Source organism: Gracilinanus agilis, chromosome X (assembly GCF_016433145.1).
Source record: "Gracilinanus agilis isolate LMUSP501 chromosome X, AgileGrace, whole genome shotgun sequence".
Classification (NCBI taxonomy): domain Eukaryota; kingdom Metazoa; phylum Chordata; class Mammalia; order Didelphimorphia; family Didelphidae; genus Gracilinanus; species Gracilinanus agilis.
Window position 1 is genome coordinate 70,022,492 of NC_058136.1, and position 15,376 is coordinate 70,037,867.

The 15,376-nt window shown below is 38.9% G+C and overlaps 1 protein-coding gene across 1 annotated transcript in view; it reads right to left on the reverse strand.

Annotated features, from left to right (window-relative positions):
* Window positions 1-13,860: 13,860 nt before the first annotated feature.
* Window positions 13,861-15,376, reverse strand: part of MTMR8 (myotubularin related protein 8) — a 41,730-nt gene continuing 40,214 nt past the window's right edge. The window contains exon 14 of the mRNA XM_044682893.1: window positions 13,861-13,953. Within this exon, the coding sequence (XP_044538828.1) occupies window positions 13,861-13,953 (93 nt within the window). The remainder of the gene's footprint in view (window positions 13,954-15,376) is intronic.

Here is a 15,376-nt window from a genome sequence, read left to right on the forward strand (position 1 = left end):
TCCCAACTAGGCATAATTGTTACCTTTGACTTTCCAAGCTGGTGTGGGGATAACAGAGGAAAGCAAATCCTTGAAACACAATAGGTCATCCTTTTAAATATGCCATAATCCAGCCTCTTTAAGATCTGAAAGTGCTCAGAGAACTGTAATACTGAGCTCTGGAAGGGGCCTTCGAATAGAAAATCTCATAAATGACAAGAATTATCTTCCTTTGTGTTGTAATTGAGGCCATAAGTTGGAGAGCTATTTTACCTAGATGATCAATTCTAAATTTCAGTCTAATTGATATTCTGCAGTGGCGACACTTTACAACCTTCCTCTCTCTCCCATTCTTTACCACCCTGCTATTAAGATACAGTGAAAGTTCTATTGATTCTGTAGTAATCCAAAACAATGTCCCAAATTGAATACTCGTGCCCACTAGAACCAGTGTAATTCTTTCAGGTCCTACTTTGGTTGAGCCGCTCCTGCTATTCTTTTCTTTTTTTTTTTTAAAACCCTTAACTTCTGTGTATTGACTTATAGGTGGAAGAGTGGTAAGGGTGGGCAATGAGGGTCAAGTGACTTGCCCAGGGTCACCCAGCTGGGAAGTGTCTGAGGCCAGATTTGAACCTAGGACCTCCCGTCTCTAGGCCTGACTCTCAATCCACTGAGCTACCCAGCTGCCCCCTCCTGCTATTCTTAAGAATAAAAATGGATGCAGAGTATGTTCGGACCCAAACCTCAAGGTGTAATAGCCTAAGGTTGTAGAAGAGACCCAAGTTTATTGCAAAAATGTGTCTATAGGGAAGATCCATGTGCCTTGTATGAATTATCCAATAAAAAGTGTTGAAAAGCATCCTTCCAGATCCTACAAGGATTTGGTCTTAAAATACCCAAGATCAGCCCCTGGTAGCCCCGAGAAACCCTGAACGTTTGGGCTTCCCCATCCCATCTGAGGATATACATAGAAGGGTCTGAAAGCTTAGAATTCAGAATGTCTTAGCTAGGCGTTATGTCTTGCCTTTGGGTAAGTATAGATTTTGAGGCGAGAGGTCAGAGAGGATATCAGCCAGGGGATTGCTTTGGAATATAAACTATATAAGGTAAAAGGAAATTTCAGATTCAGGATCATGAGCTCTGTGAGGCTATAGAAAGTGTAGGGTCTCAATTGTGAAGGACCAGACAAGAGGAGGTGGGGGTTGGATAGGGTCTGCAATGGAAAATTTCAGAAGCTGGAGGATGTGAACAAACAATGTTAGCCTTGGCGGTTGCCATGGCGATGAAAATGAAAGAGTTAGCAGAGCACATCGAAGAAGTCCCCTGCCAGGCCACAAAATGTCAGATCCTAACAATCTTCACAAAATTCCTATATGCTATAGTTGAGTTGTTTCAAAACACATAAGTTACCAACTGAGGAGGGGGCCTTGGAGCTTAAAATTTCACTGATTTTCAGAGCAATCTATTTATGGGAGCCAAATAATTCATTTTAAAAATCAGGAGAAATTTGATTGTTCAGAGGACATCATTTTTTCTGGTCTTTATATTAAGCCTCAGTGATGCATAAGCAAAACCTGAAGGCCAAAAAAGGGAAAAAAAGACCCTCACATCTTCTCCTACACTACCAAAAAGTTTTTGTGAGATAGTTGATGTTGTTCACTCTTTTTAGACACTTTGTAACCCCATTTGGAGTTTTGGTGGTAATGATATTAGAGTGGTTTACCGTTTCCTTCTCCCACTCATTTCCCAGTTGGGAAAAATGAGGTAAATAATAATAAATGGCTTGCCCGGGTCCCAGAGCTAGTAAGTGTCTGAAGCCACCTTGGAATTCAGCTCTTCCTGTCTCCAAGAGCCACCTAGCTGATGACATTAGGGTTTGGGTTTTGGTTAGCTGTTAGCTAATCCTTCCAAACCACGAGAGTTGCACACTGAAACATATGACATTCCATGCAGTTTCTTGTTAAGAAAGATGGCAATTACTCTAACTTTTAATGTAAAGGAATGAGGAGAAAATTTAGAGCAAAAACCAAAGTATTCAGTACAAAAAAACTCATCAGGGAAAAGGCTTCTGTTTCAAAATCAGCCTAGAACTCTACTATTCTGAGCTTCCTGATCCCATTTCTTCTAGAATGTTGCTACTAGGTGAGACACATAATGTCCCAGCTAGGAATTGAGTGTTGCCTCTGAATGTCCCAGCATGGAGTGAAAAGTAATAGGATAGCAGGACAGTGAGAACACTGAGGGAACCAAGGTTGTGTCTGTTTTAGGGAAATTTTGATTCCAGAATCCTGAGACTCATTCAACTGTAGAATCTTAAATATCTTTGTTTGGAGGGACAGGATTAAGGAGACAGTTACTTGATGTTCATGGGCTAAGAATGGTACTTGTCAGTAACAGAGGTATGTTAATATGTACCATGATGTCTCAATGGTCAAGGGAAGAAAGGAGTTAGGAGAACAATGAGATGAAGGCATATCAGAGCCCAAGGAGCCTTGAGAATGTCAAAGATCACATTAGGGAATGTCCTGAAAATCCCCATATTAGATTGCAAATCTGTGTCTAAGAACATAAATCATAGAGTTTGGTAATGGCCTTAGAATCATAAATTTCATAAATAGTTTTATTGTGTTCATGTGTGTGTGTAGAGAGAGAGAAAATTGGTTAAAATATTGAAATGTTGAAGTATTGAAGGAAATTGAAAAAAATTAGATGGAGGCATTTTTCCATAAAGAATCAATCATTTATTCCAATTTAATTTTTACTGGTGATGCAAACAATAAAATTTCAAATTTCTGATCAAACAGACTCACGGTCTTGGAGAAAACACCATTCTATTTTGGTCATCTCTTACTAAAAAAAATTCAAAAAAATCTGTACAGGAAAAGAAATTCAGTTCAACTTCAATTTCTTTATTGATTAAGATAGCTATTGAGATTAGTATTAGTGATCATGAATATTGAGTATTATTATCCAATTCAAACATGGTATATTAGGTAATAACAATTTATAAGAAGCCATGTCTTCTGTTTGGAAATCAGTCTATCTTTTAGTTAAGTGCATTCTAAAAAAATAGAAACAATTAAGGTGGCACCTTATAGAATGTTGGAGGCTGTTCTTTTAGATATGAGAATGTATATGCCCTCGTAGGTATGATTCAAGGGTGATTGGCTGGGGATGAAATTAGAGAATTTCTCAACAGGAATATGACAGGAAGTCACCCTCTGAATGAAATAATTTGGAGTGGAATATGAAGGCGGAATTCCTGATCAGGTAGTCTATTTAGAACTGAGACTGTATGAGCTGGGCAGAAATTGACCATCCAGAATTCTTTTTTTTAAAATAGAAAATAATTTTTTTTATTTAAAATATATATAAAGGTAAAAGGAGTTCTAATTCTAAGGGATTCTAACTTCACCCAAATAAACTCCCAGGTCCCACAAGGAACCGCTTCTCCTGTGGTTCACAGGCTATGCTAATCCTCCCTGATCTAACTAACCAAATTTATATTATTCTAAATAAACCTAACCACTATAACTCTTAACTTCGCCTTTAAGTTATAAAGATAACCAAGGCTAGCTGGTTGAGTCTCCACAAAAATCAAGTTAGGACTCTGAGCCTTACCAGAGTTAGAGTCCAAACTAAAGACCAGGTTTTCTTTGGTCTTTTCACAGTTTAACCAATCTATAGACAGTAACAGATAAATGAATAGTGTTTCCCAAGTTGGAAAACACTCCACTCCTTCAAGTCTTTCACTCAGAGAGAGATAGAGAGACAGAAAGATGTTACCTTCTCTTGCCCTGAGAGAGAAAAGAAACTTGCGTGTGGCTTTTTCGACTGCCAGAAGCCACTCCTGGAATGCCACACCCAGAGTGTGTAACTGTCATAGAAATAATGGTTATAACTTCCAACAGTTGAAATGAACACTCTCTCAGTTCTATTTGAAACTGTAATTCTTCCTCAAGCCAGCTTCTCTACTTCTTGTCTTTAAAACTAATAAAACAATACTTATTTTCTAATATCATCCTTATAGTTGGAAGACATCCCCTAAATCATTAATGGGTTTGAGGACTATCAGATGGTTTTGCCAGTGTGTGGCTACTATACATGCTAACAGCTTCTTGGAGCCACACATAAGAGTTTGTTAGAAAGTAGACACCAAAGTGCCATCCAGAATTCTGAGATGGCCCAGGCTGTAGAAACTGGAATGTAAATTTGGGGAAGGATTTGAGCAGAGAGAAGGGAGATGTTCAGAGCCCGATTGAGAAACCTGTCTAAACAAATGACATATTTGCCCATGTCAGGTCTGAGAGGGGCCAAGGAGAAGAGAATAATGAGCTATTAGGGAGAACATTTTAAAAAAGGGATGTTTTATCGAGGAGAGTACCCAAATGTCAGGATTGGAGTGTCCTCTTAATATCTACATGCCACAGCTCTAAGTGCTCTGAGAAAATCAGTGAGGTGCTCTGCATTGGGCTTTCCAATAAAAAAAATATCATCAATTTTCTGGTTTCATGGAAATATATATTCTTAGTGGGTAAACCACTTGGCCAGTTTTAAGAAAATAGGGAAAACAGGAGATTCTTTATTTTTTTCTTTAGGATTAGAATTCTTTAGGATTCCTATATGAGTTTAGTCATTTATTTCAATTTAATTTATATTACACCTTGCTGAGGCTTATTTTTAAAGAAATATCTCACATCTGTTTCCTTATGCCAATAAGGTTTGGTGAAGGTACTGTTTACTTTTTGGCTAGCTCAGAGTCCCCAGAAAATGGAATATCCTATCACCCAGAAACAAAGGCAGTTCCATAGAGCTGCTTCTTTGGGAAACACTGCTATTGATTCTGATTATTCATGAAAATCATTGTAGAGTTTTGGGGTCACAAAAAGAAATACCAAGGTTCAATTATTGAACTATTATAAATGGACAGAATTAGTCTCCAGGTCACGTTATCGTTAAGTACATAGTGCATTGTAAAAAATCCATTAAAAATCCATTTTATAGATCATAGGGTTGTGTTTCTTTAGCATCAAAAAATGTCATGCCTTGGAAGATCTTTAGCAGACAAAGCCTGGGCTGTCGGGTCCCATTCAAGGGCTAATGCTAGAGGAAGCTGAGAGTTCCTTCCTAGCTAGGCATAAATGCCACCTCTGAATGTCTCACTTTGGTGTGGAGCTAACAGAGCAAAGCAAACTCTTGGAACAGAAAAGTTCAGACTTTCAAATGTGCTAGACACCAGCCTTTTTGAGAGCTGGGAGTTCTCAGAGAACATAAATCTTTTCCGAGAGGGGCTTGAGAATGGAAAAATCTCAGAACTGTCGATATTTAATTTCCTCTGTATTCTAAGTGAGCCAATACATTGTTCAATTCTAGAGAATTTCCAAAACAAGGAGGGAGCTTTTACTTCAGAGATCAACCCTTAATTCCAATCTAATTGATATTCTGCAGTGGCCATACTTTGTACCCCATCTCTCATTTTTCCCCACAGCTATCAAGGTACATTGAAAGTATTATTGATTTTGTTGCAAGCAAAAACAGTGTCCCAAACTGAAAATCCTTCACATCAAAGCCAGTGTAATTCCCTGCGAGTCTTTCTTTAGTCAGACAACAGTTCCTGCTTTTGCTAAGTATCAAAATGGATGCTGAATATATTTGGAGCCAAACATCAAGGTGTAATATCCTAAAGTCTTAGGAGAGACCTCGCTTTAGTGTGGAAATGTATCCATATGGAATGTCTCGTACTAATTATCTGATAAAAAAATTAAGAGGATCCTTCAAGTTCCTGCAAGGATTTGTCCTTTGAATTCCAAAGATCAGCTCTTGGCAGTCCCGTGGAACTCTGAAGTCTAGGCTTCCCTACCTCAATTGAGGATATATATTGGAGGTGTCTGAAATCTTAGAATACAGAATTCTTTAGCTAAGAATGATGTCCTGCCTCTGTATGTGTATATTTCTAGGGAAAGGGTAGTGGGACAATCAGATGGGAGATTGCTGATGGAATATAGAATGGATGAGGTGGGAGGAAATTTCAAATTCAGGATCTTGAGGGAGATGAGTCTATAGGAGCTGTAGGGTCAGAACTGTGAAGGACAAAACAGAGAGAGAGTGGGGGTTAGAGAGGGTCCGGCAATGGAAAATTTCAGAAGAGGATTTGTACATTCAGAGTGCCAGGTGTGGCAGTTGCCATGGAGATGAAAATGAGCTTTAGCAGAGCACAAAGAAGAAGGGATATGAGAGGAAAGAGAGCCCCCTCTGGACCACAAAATGTCAGACAGTGCAGTATGCTATAAACTCCCAGATGCTATAGAGGTTCAGAACACATAAATAACCTACTGGAGAGTGGACCTTGGTTTTTAAAATCTCACAAACAGCAAGGATAGATTTACTTCAATATTTACTAGGTGGGCCCAAGTAGTGGCTATTTTAAAATAATTTTTAAAATAAGGAGAAAAAATGATTTTCAGGTGGAATCGTTCATTTTTCCAGACTAGTTATATTATGCCTCAGTGATACATAAACAAAACCGAAACCACAAAGAATTAAATTTTTTCAAACCCTCCTATCTTTCCTCACACTGCCAAATGGTTTTTGTGAGATTGTTGGTATCGTTGTTCAGGCTTTTTGATATTTCAGATTTCATGATTTCAGACTCTTTGAGATCCCATTTGGGGTTTTCATAGTAAAGGAACTGGAGTGGTTTCTCATTTCCTTCTGTAACTCATTTGCCAGATGAGAAAACTGACACAAACAGGATTAAGTGTCTTGCCCAGGGTCCCCATAGGTTGTAAGTATCTAAAGCCACATTGGAACTTGTTTCATCCTGACTCCAGGTCCTGTGCTCTATCCATTGTGCCACTTAGCAGGTGGGATAAGGGTCCATTTTTTTGTCCAGCCCCCAGATTCCTCAAAACCACATCAGCTCCACACTGAAGCAAATCTTATTCCATACAGTTCCCATTTAAGTAGACTGCTACTACTCTTCCTTTTAATGAACAAGAACATAGAGAAATTTTGTGCCAAAAACCAAAGTGTGAAGTACACAGGTCTTATAAGGGAGAAATTCTCTGTTTCAAAATCAGCTGAGGGTTCAAATCCATATCTGCTGCAATCAGAATCCAGTGAACACAAAAATGAAAAGAATGTTCAGTCATCATTAGGTTGTTTGTCCAAAATGGCAAAATGTCTTGGAGGGCCCAGAGAAAACTAAAATTCTAAGGTTTCTGCTCCCATTTCTGTGAGAATGTTTCAAGTAGGTGAAACCTTAGGACACAGAATATCCTAGCTAGGAATTAAGTACTGCCTTCGAATGTCTCAGCATGGAGTGCAAAGTGAAGTCAAAATATCAGAACAGTGAGGGCACCGAAGGAACTGAGCCTGGGTCAGCTTGAGGGAAATTCTGAATCCAGAATCCTGTGATACATTCAGCTGTAGAATCTTGAATGCCCTTTTTGAGGGAAATCAGGATAGGGGAAGATGTTCAGGAGCTGTGGATGGAATGTGTCAGTAACGGAATGATTTTAGCACATACCATGATATCTCAATGGTCAAGAGAAGAAAGGTGTTAGGAGAACAATGAGAAGGGATATCAGAACCCAAAGTAAGCTGAGAACCCCAAAGACTGCATGTGGGTATATGCTTAAATCCCCACATTGCACTGGAAGTCTGTCTCTGAGAATACAAATCATTGGCTTTGGGAATGGCCTTAGAATTACAAGTTTTACAAATGATGAGACTATATTATCCTATACCTATTTAGTTAGCTCAAATATTGATGTGTTGAATATCATTGAAAAAAATAAGATGAAGTAAAATTTTCCAGAAGAGAACAGTCATGTATCCCAAATTAACTTTCTTTTGTTGATGTAAAAAAAAATCTCACATCCATCACCTGAAAGACTGATGAGTATGGCAAAAATACTCTCTATTTTGTGACCACCCAAATAAAATCCCCCAAAATCTGTACACAAAAAGCCAATTTGATCCAATGCAGTTACTTCATTAAGAAGATCAGAAGTGAGAGTAGTAGTAGTGAAAATGAATATTAAGAATTTTTGGCCATTCCTATATGGCGTGGATTTTAAAATTAATATCCAATAACTAAATGTTATATTTTATAAAGTTTTATTAATAATAAACTAACATAAGCTAACTAAAAAGGGTACTAACCAGCCCACTCCCAAGAGCAAAAAGAGAGAGAGAACAAGGTGGAGCCTCAGAACTTATACAATCGTGACCATGCAAACATAAACAAAAGGAAAAGCATGGTAGGTAATACATAAAGGAAGTCTGAGTAATGTAGTTTTTAAGGATTCAATATATTTCTTTTTTTTTTTAATTTTTTTAAACCCTTACCTTCCGTCTTGGAGTTAATACTGTGTATTGGCTCCAAGGCAGAAGAGTGGTAAGGGTAGGCAGTGGGGGTCAAGTGACTTGCCCAGGGTCACCCAACTGGGAAGTGTCTGAGGTCAGATTTGAACCTAGGACCTCCCGTCTCTAGGCCTGGCTCTCAATCCACTGAGCTACCCAGCTGCCCCCTGATTCAAGATATTTCTAACTATACAATGATATTAGGTAAAAGGACCACTAAATAGCCAAATCTTAGTTTTGGAAATCAATCTATCAGTTCAGTGCATTGTTGACAATAAAAATAGTTCAATAAAGACCTTATGGACCTTTGAAAGGTGGTCCTTTACATGTAAAAAATGGCATATCTTGAAAGGTACTTAGAACACAGAATGCCTGCACTTTTAGGTACCTTTCAAGGTGGTAAGCCAGCTATAGGATAGGGAATTTCTCAGCATGACAGGAAGTCCCATTGTGAATGAAGCAATTTATAGTGGAAGATGAAGCCAGAATTCTTGGTCATATTGTCATGTTAGGACTGAGCACAGATGAGCTGGATAGAAATGGATCATTTAGAATCCTGAGCTAGATTAGAGTGTAGAAACTGGAATGATAAGTTTGGCAATGAATAGGAGAGAAAGGAGAGAACTTCAGAAGCTGATTGGGAAGGTTGTCTAAAGAAATGGCATTTTATAAGGGACCATTTTAGGTCTGGGAGAAGAGAGAAAAAGCTATGGAGGAGAACATTTAGAACAAGGGATGTCCTATCCAGGAGCATGAGCAAAGAGTTGGGATTGGGGTGTCATCCAAATGCCCATATCCTGAACCTCTGAGAAAATCAATGAGCTTCTCTGGATTTGGCTTTCCCATGGAAAATGTCATCAATTTCAGGCTTTCCTGGAAATGTATTCTTGCAGAGCAAAACTTTTGGTCAGTTTTAGGTAAAAAGGGAAAATAGAATTTAGAATTTCTATATGAGTTCAGTTATTATTTCAGTTTAACTTATATTACACCTTGATGTGACTTAATTTAAAAGAATATCTTAAAAAAAAAGAATATCTCACATCCTCCTCCGTGTAGCCCGCAGACAATAGAATAGACCACCACCACAAAATAAATGCAGTTCCATTGAGCTCCTTCTTTGGTAAACACTGCTATTGATATGGTTACTCATGAAAATCAATATAGAATATTTGAAGCACAAAAAATACCAAAGTATCAATTATTGAAGCCTCCTAAGGGACAGAATTAATGTTTCCAGATCAGGATATCTCTAAGGATTTAGCATATTGTACAAGCCCCATTTAAAATACCTTCAAAAGAACATGAAATATGTAACTATGGGGAAATATTCAAAATAAAAACAAAAACAAAATAAAATAAAATACCTTTAAAAATCCACCTTATTGACCAGAAGGCAGTGTTTCTTTAGCACCAGAATATGTCAAATCTTGGAAGGTCTTTAGTAGGCTGAATATCTAGGCTGTCAAGTCCCATTGAAGGACTACATTTGCAAGGGCTGAGAGTTCCAATACAGAATCTGCTAGCTTAGACATAAATACCACCTCTGAATGCCTCACTTTTGTTTGGTGATAACAGAGCAAAGCAAAACACTGGAAGGTAATTAGTTGGACCTTTGAATGTGCTACAAAACCAGCCTCTTTGAAAGCTGAGAGCTCTGAAATCGTGAACTCTGAGAGACACCTTAGAATGGAATATTGCAGCAATGGCAAAGATTTTTTCCTCTCTATTCTTAATGAAGCCATATATTAGCCAGTTCTAGGTAATTTCCAAAAAAGAGAAGGAAGGAGATTTTGCCTAGGAGGTCAGTTTTTAATTCCAATATAACCGATCGCCTAATTTGGTGATGCTTTGTAACCAATCTCTCATGCTTCACTAGGGATTATCAAAGGGCAGTAAAAGTTCTGTTGATTTTGTATCAAGCCAAAACAGTGCCCCAAACGAGAAACCTCTGCCTACAAAAAAAAATTCAGTTCCCTGTGAGTCTTTCTTTGGTCAAACTGCTCCTGCTATGCCCAAAGATGAAAATGAATAGAGAGTATTTTGGACCCAAACATCAAGGGGTAATATCCTGAGGTCTTAGAAGAGACAGGAATTCATCTTGGAAATGTGTCTATACAGACGATCCATGTGCCTTGTGCTCATTATCCAATAAAAATCTTTAATTTAAAAGCCTACAAGAATTTGATTTTAGAATGCCACAGATCAGCTCTTGGGAGCCCCATGGAACACTGGACTTCCTCACTCCATTCAAGGACATAGACATATATTGGAGGGGTCTGAAAGCTTAGAATATAGAATTTCTTAGCCAGGTAGTAATTCCTGCCTTTGATGTCCAGATTTTGAGGGGAAAATTGAGAGAGAGAGTCTTAGTTGGGGGATCACTCATAGAACATAGAACGTATGCAGTGGAAGGAAATTTGGAATTTAGGCTCATGAGGTGGATGAAGCTGTAGGAACTGTAGGGTCAGAATGATGAGGGGCCAGAATAGAGAGAGCAGGGGATGGAGAGGGTCTGGCGATGGAAAATTTCAGAAGCAGGAGGATTTGAGCACACATGAATGTCAGCCTTGGCAGTTGCCATGGAGACAAAGATTAGAGAGTTAGCAGAGCACAAAGAAGGAAGATGTGAAGAGGAAAGAAAGCCCCCTCCCCTGGAGCACAAAATGGCACATCTCATATTGTACTCCAAGCGATTCTAGTTTTTTTTATTGTATTATATACATATATATTTGTAAATGAGTGAATTCAGAGGACATAAGTCACATACTGGGGAGTCTAAAATTTCGCAAAGGCAGGTTTTGATTTACATAAATATTTACTAAGTGCGCTCAGAGTGGCCATTTTTCATTGATTTTAAACACGAGGAGAAAGTCACGTTTTCACAGGGAATCATTCAGTGAAGCCCGGGCCTTTACTTTAAGGTTCAGTGGTGCAATAAGCAAAACCAAAAGGACAAAGAATTAACAAGATAAGAAAAAAATTCCAACATCTTTCACTATACTGCCAAAAAAGGGCTTTGTGAGGTTATTGATGTTGTTGAGTCTTTTCAGACTCTTTGTAACCTCATTCAGGTATTGAAGAGGTTTGTCATTTCCTCCTCTGACTCATTTGCCAGTCGTGTAAACTGAGGTAGACAGTGGTAAGTAACTTGCCCAGGGTCCCAGGGCTAGTGAGTGTCTGAAACCACATTGGAATTCAGCTCTTTCTGACTCCAGGCCCTGGGTTCTAGCCACTGACCCACCTAGCTGGTGAGCTCAGAGTCTGTTTGTTGGCTAGCCAGAACATCCCTCCAACCCACAATACCTGTACACTGAAACATACCATTCCTTGCTGTTACTTGTTAAGGAGACTGCTATTGCTCTTGCTTGTGATGAACAAGAATGTGGAGAAATTTTGGACTAAAGTCCAAAGTATTCAGTACAAAAATCTCATCAGGGAAAAGGCTTCTGTTTCAAAATCAGCCACGGGTTCAAATCCATGTAGACTGGAATCAGAATCCAATGAATAAAAAGAATAATTCATCATCATTTTGGCTTGTGCATCCAAATTGTCAAAATTGCCTGGAGGGGCCATAGAACACGAAAATTCTGAGCACGCTGGACTCTTTTGAGTTAGAATATTGCAAGTATATGATATCTTAGGACACAAAATGTCCTCACTAGAACTTAAGTTCTGCTTCTGAGTGTACCAACCTGGTGCAGAAAGTGAAGCTACACTTGCAGATCAGAGCGGGCATGGAAAGAACCAAGCCTATATCAGGTTAAGGTGAATTTTGAATCCAGAATCCCGAGATGCTTTTAGCTGTACAATCTTGAATGTCTTTGCTGGGAGGGACAAGATCAGGGAGGGGGGAGATGTTCAAGGACTAAGAATGGAATTTGCCAATAATAGAAGGCGTTTAGCACTTAGCATGGTGTCTCAATAGTTAAGAGAAGGAAGTGGGCATACTATGAGAAGAATGGATATCAGAACTCCAAGTGAATGACAAAGATCAGATTTGAGAATATGCTGAAAATCCCCACATTGCACTACAAGTCTATCTCTAATAGATCATTGGATTAAGAAATGGCCTTAGAATTGCAAGTGTCATAAATGACAAAAATATATTCTCATATATATGCATATATAATTAGCTAAAATATTATAGTATTGAACTGTTGAAGATGATTAAACAATTAGAGAAATCAAGATTTTCCATAAGAGACCAATGATATATTACAATTTAGCTTTCATTGGTGAGACGAAAAAAAGAAATCTCATGTCCATAGACCAGTGATGGGTAAACTACAGCTCGGGCCAGATGTGGCCCCCTGAAATGTTCTATCCTGTGTGCTACATTCTTCCCAATCTGATGGATACAGTGAGTAGGATACAATACAATGAAACTTGGAAAGTTGCCTTAGAAACAGACTGACAGATGAGCATTTCATTTCCTTTGGCCCCTCTTTCAAAAGTTTGCCCATCACTGCCATAGACAAATAGATTGACGGGGATGGTGGAAATACGGTTTATAATTTGGCCACCCCCCAAAATCTGCACACAAAAAAGCAACTTGATGTGATAACGATTATTTCATTGATAAAGATAGGAATTGAGAGTAGTACTAGTAATAATGAATATTGAGAAACATGGCGTTTGGTCAAAAAGACCTAGAGGTAGTTAAGCCTTGTGTTAGGAAATCGGTTTAGCTTTTAGTTCAGTGCATTGTTGACCTTATAGATCTTATTGAACTTTGAAAGTGGTCCTTTACACATTAAAATGTCCTACCTTGGAAGGTCCTTAGAACACAGAATGCCTGCACTTTCAGGTACCAGTCAAGGGATAAGCTGACTATGGGGTAGTGTATAGTTAGAATTATCTTGAATCCTTAAAACTACATTACTCAAACTTCCTTTCTGTATCACCCACAATTCCTTTTGCCTTTCCTATATGTGCCTCCTTACTTCCAGTTCGCTCTGCCACGCCCTCTGGCTTCCATGAGAATTGAGTGGCGAGCGCTCCCTGTGTTCTCTAGCTCTCTAGTTAAATATGAATAAATCTTTATAAATATTAGACCTTGGAATTATTGCATGTTAATTTTAAAATCCACAGTAGGGAATACATTAGAAAGTTTCTCAGCAGGACAGAAAGTTCTAGTGTGAATGAAATAGTTTGCAGTGGACTCTGAAGCCAGAAGTTTTGATCATGTTGTCAGTTTAGGACTGAGTACATATGAGCTCAATGGAAATCGACCCCCTAGAATCTTGAGCTGGATTGGGCTTTAGAAACTGGACTGGCAAGTTTGGGAAGGACTGGAAGAGAGAGGGAAGATGTTCGGAGATTGACTGAGGAAATTGTTTAAAGAATTGACATTTCATAGGAGACTATGTCAGATGTGGTAGCAGCCATGGCAGTGCTGGGCCAACTTTTTACAGAGGGGGCCAAAGGAAAGGAAGTGTTCATCTGTCAGTCTGTTTCTAAGGCTACTCTTTCCAAGTTTCATTGTATTGTATCCTACTAGTTGTATTTGTCAGATTAGGAAGAATATCCTGCTGCCCGATAGAACATTTCAGGGGGCGCATCTGGCTGGCGGGCCGTAGTTTGCCCATCGCTGGAGTAGAGAATGAGCTATTCAAGAGAACATTTAGAACAGGGATATCCTATCCAGGAGCATACTCAAAAAGTCAAGATTGGAGTGTCCTTCAGATTTCTATTGCCATGCCTCTGAGAGCTGGCATTGACTGGATTTTCTAATGCTTTAAATGAATTAATTTCTAGATTTCGTGGAAATAGATACTTACTGAATAGAAATTTTAACCAATTTCTATAAATAAGGAAAACAGGAGAATTTAGAATTTTTGTATCAGTTCAGTCATGATTAAACTTATATTATCCTCCTTCAGATAGCCAATAAGGTCTGATAAAAGTACTCATTATTTTTTGGCTAGCTCAGAATCCTCAGTCAGTGGAACATAACAACACCAGGAAACAAAGGCAATTCCAACAAGTTTCTTCTTTGGTAAATTCAACTATTGGTATAATTATTCATGAAAGTCAATATTGAACTCTCCTCTAGGACTGAGTTAATGTTTCCAGATCATGATTATCTCTTAAGTATTTAGTGCATTGTACAAAAGTCCATTAAAAAACCTTTTTAAAAATCCACTTCTTAGCTCCAAAAGCTATCATGTCTTGGAATACTGAATGTCTGGCCTATCAGGTCTCCTTCAAGGACTAAATTTGCAGGGGGCTAAGAGTTTCAAAACAAAATGTTTTAGCTCGATGTAATTGCCACGTCTGAGTTTCTCACCTTGGTGTGGACATATCAGAGGAAAACTAAGCCTTGTAACACAATAGGCCAGGGGTCGGCAATCTTTTTGGCCATGAGAGCCATAAACGCCACCTTTTTTAAAATGTCATTTCGTGAGAGCCGAACAGTGCTCACAGTGCCGCTCCTGTAACAGCGCCTGAAAAAAAATGGACTTTATGGCTCCTGCAGAAAGAGCCATCTCTGGCCCTCGAAAGAGCCAGATATGGCTCGAGAGCCATACATTGCCGACCCCTGCAATAGGCCATGCCTTTGAATTTGCTATAACCCAGCCGCTTTAAGGTCTTGGAACTCTCAGAGAACATGTGTCCTGAGCTCTGGGAGGAAACTTAGAATGGAAATTCTCTGGAATAGCAAGAAATATTTTCCTCTGTATTCTAAGTGAACCAAAAATTGGCTCCAGAATAAAAGTCCACTGAAAGTCCTGTGGGTTTTAGAGCAAGCCAAAAAATGGCCCAAATTGAAAACCCTTGCATACTAAAACCTTTAGGTCCTGATTCCCTTTAGTTCCTACTTTGGTCAAACTGTTCCTCTTATTTCTAGGAATGAAAATGAATGCAGGGGCAGCTGGGTAGCTCAGTGGATTGAGAGCCAGGCCTAGAGATGGGAGGTCCTAGGTTCAAATCCGGTCTCAGACACTTCCCAGCTGTGTGACCCTGGGCAAGTCACTTGACCCCCATTGCCCACCCTTACCACTCTTCTACCTAGGAGCCAATACACAGA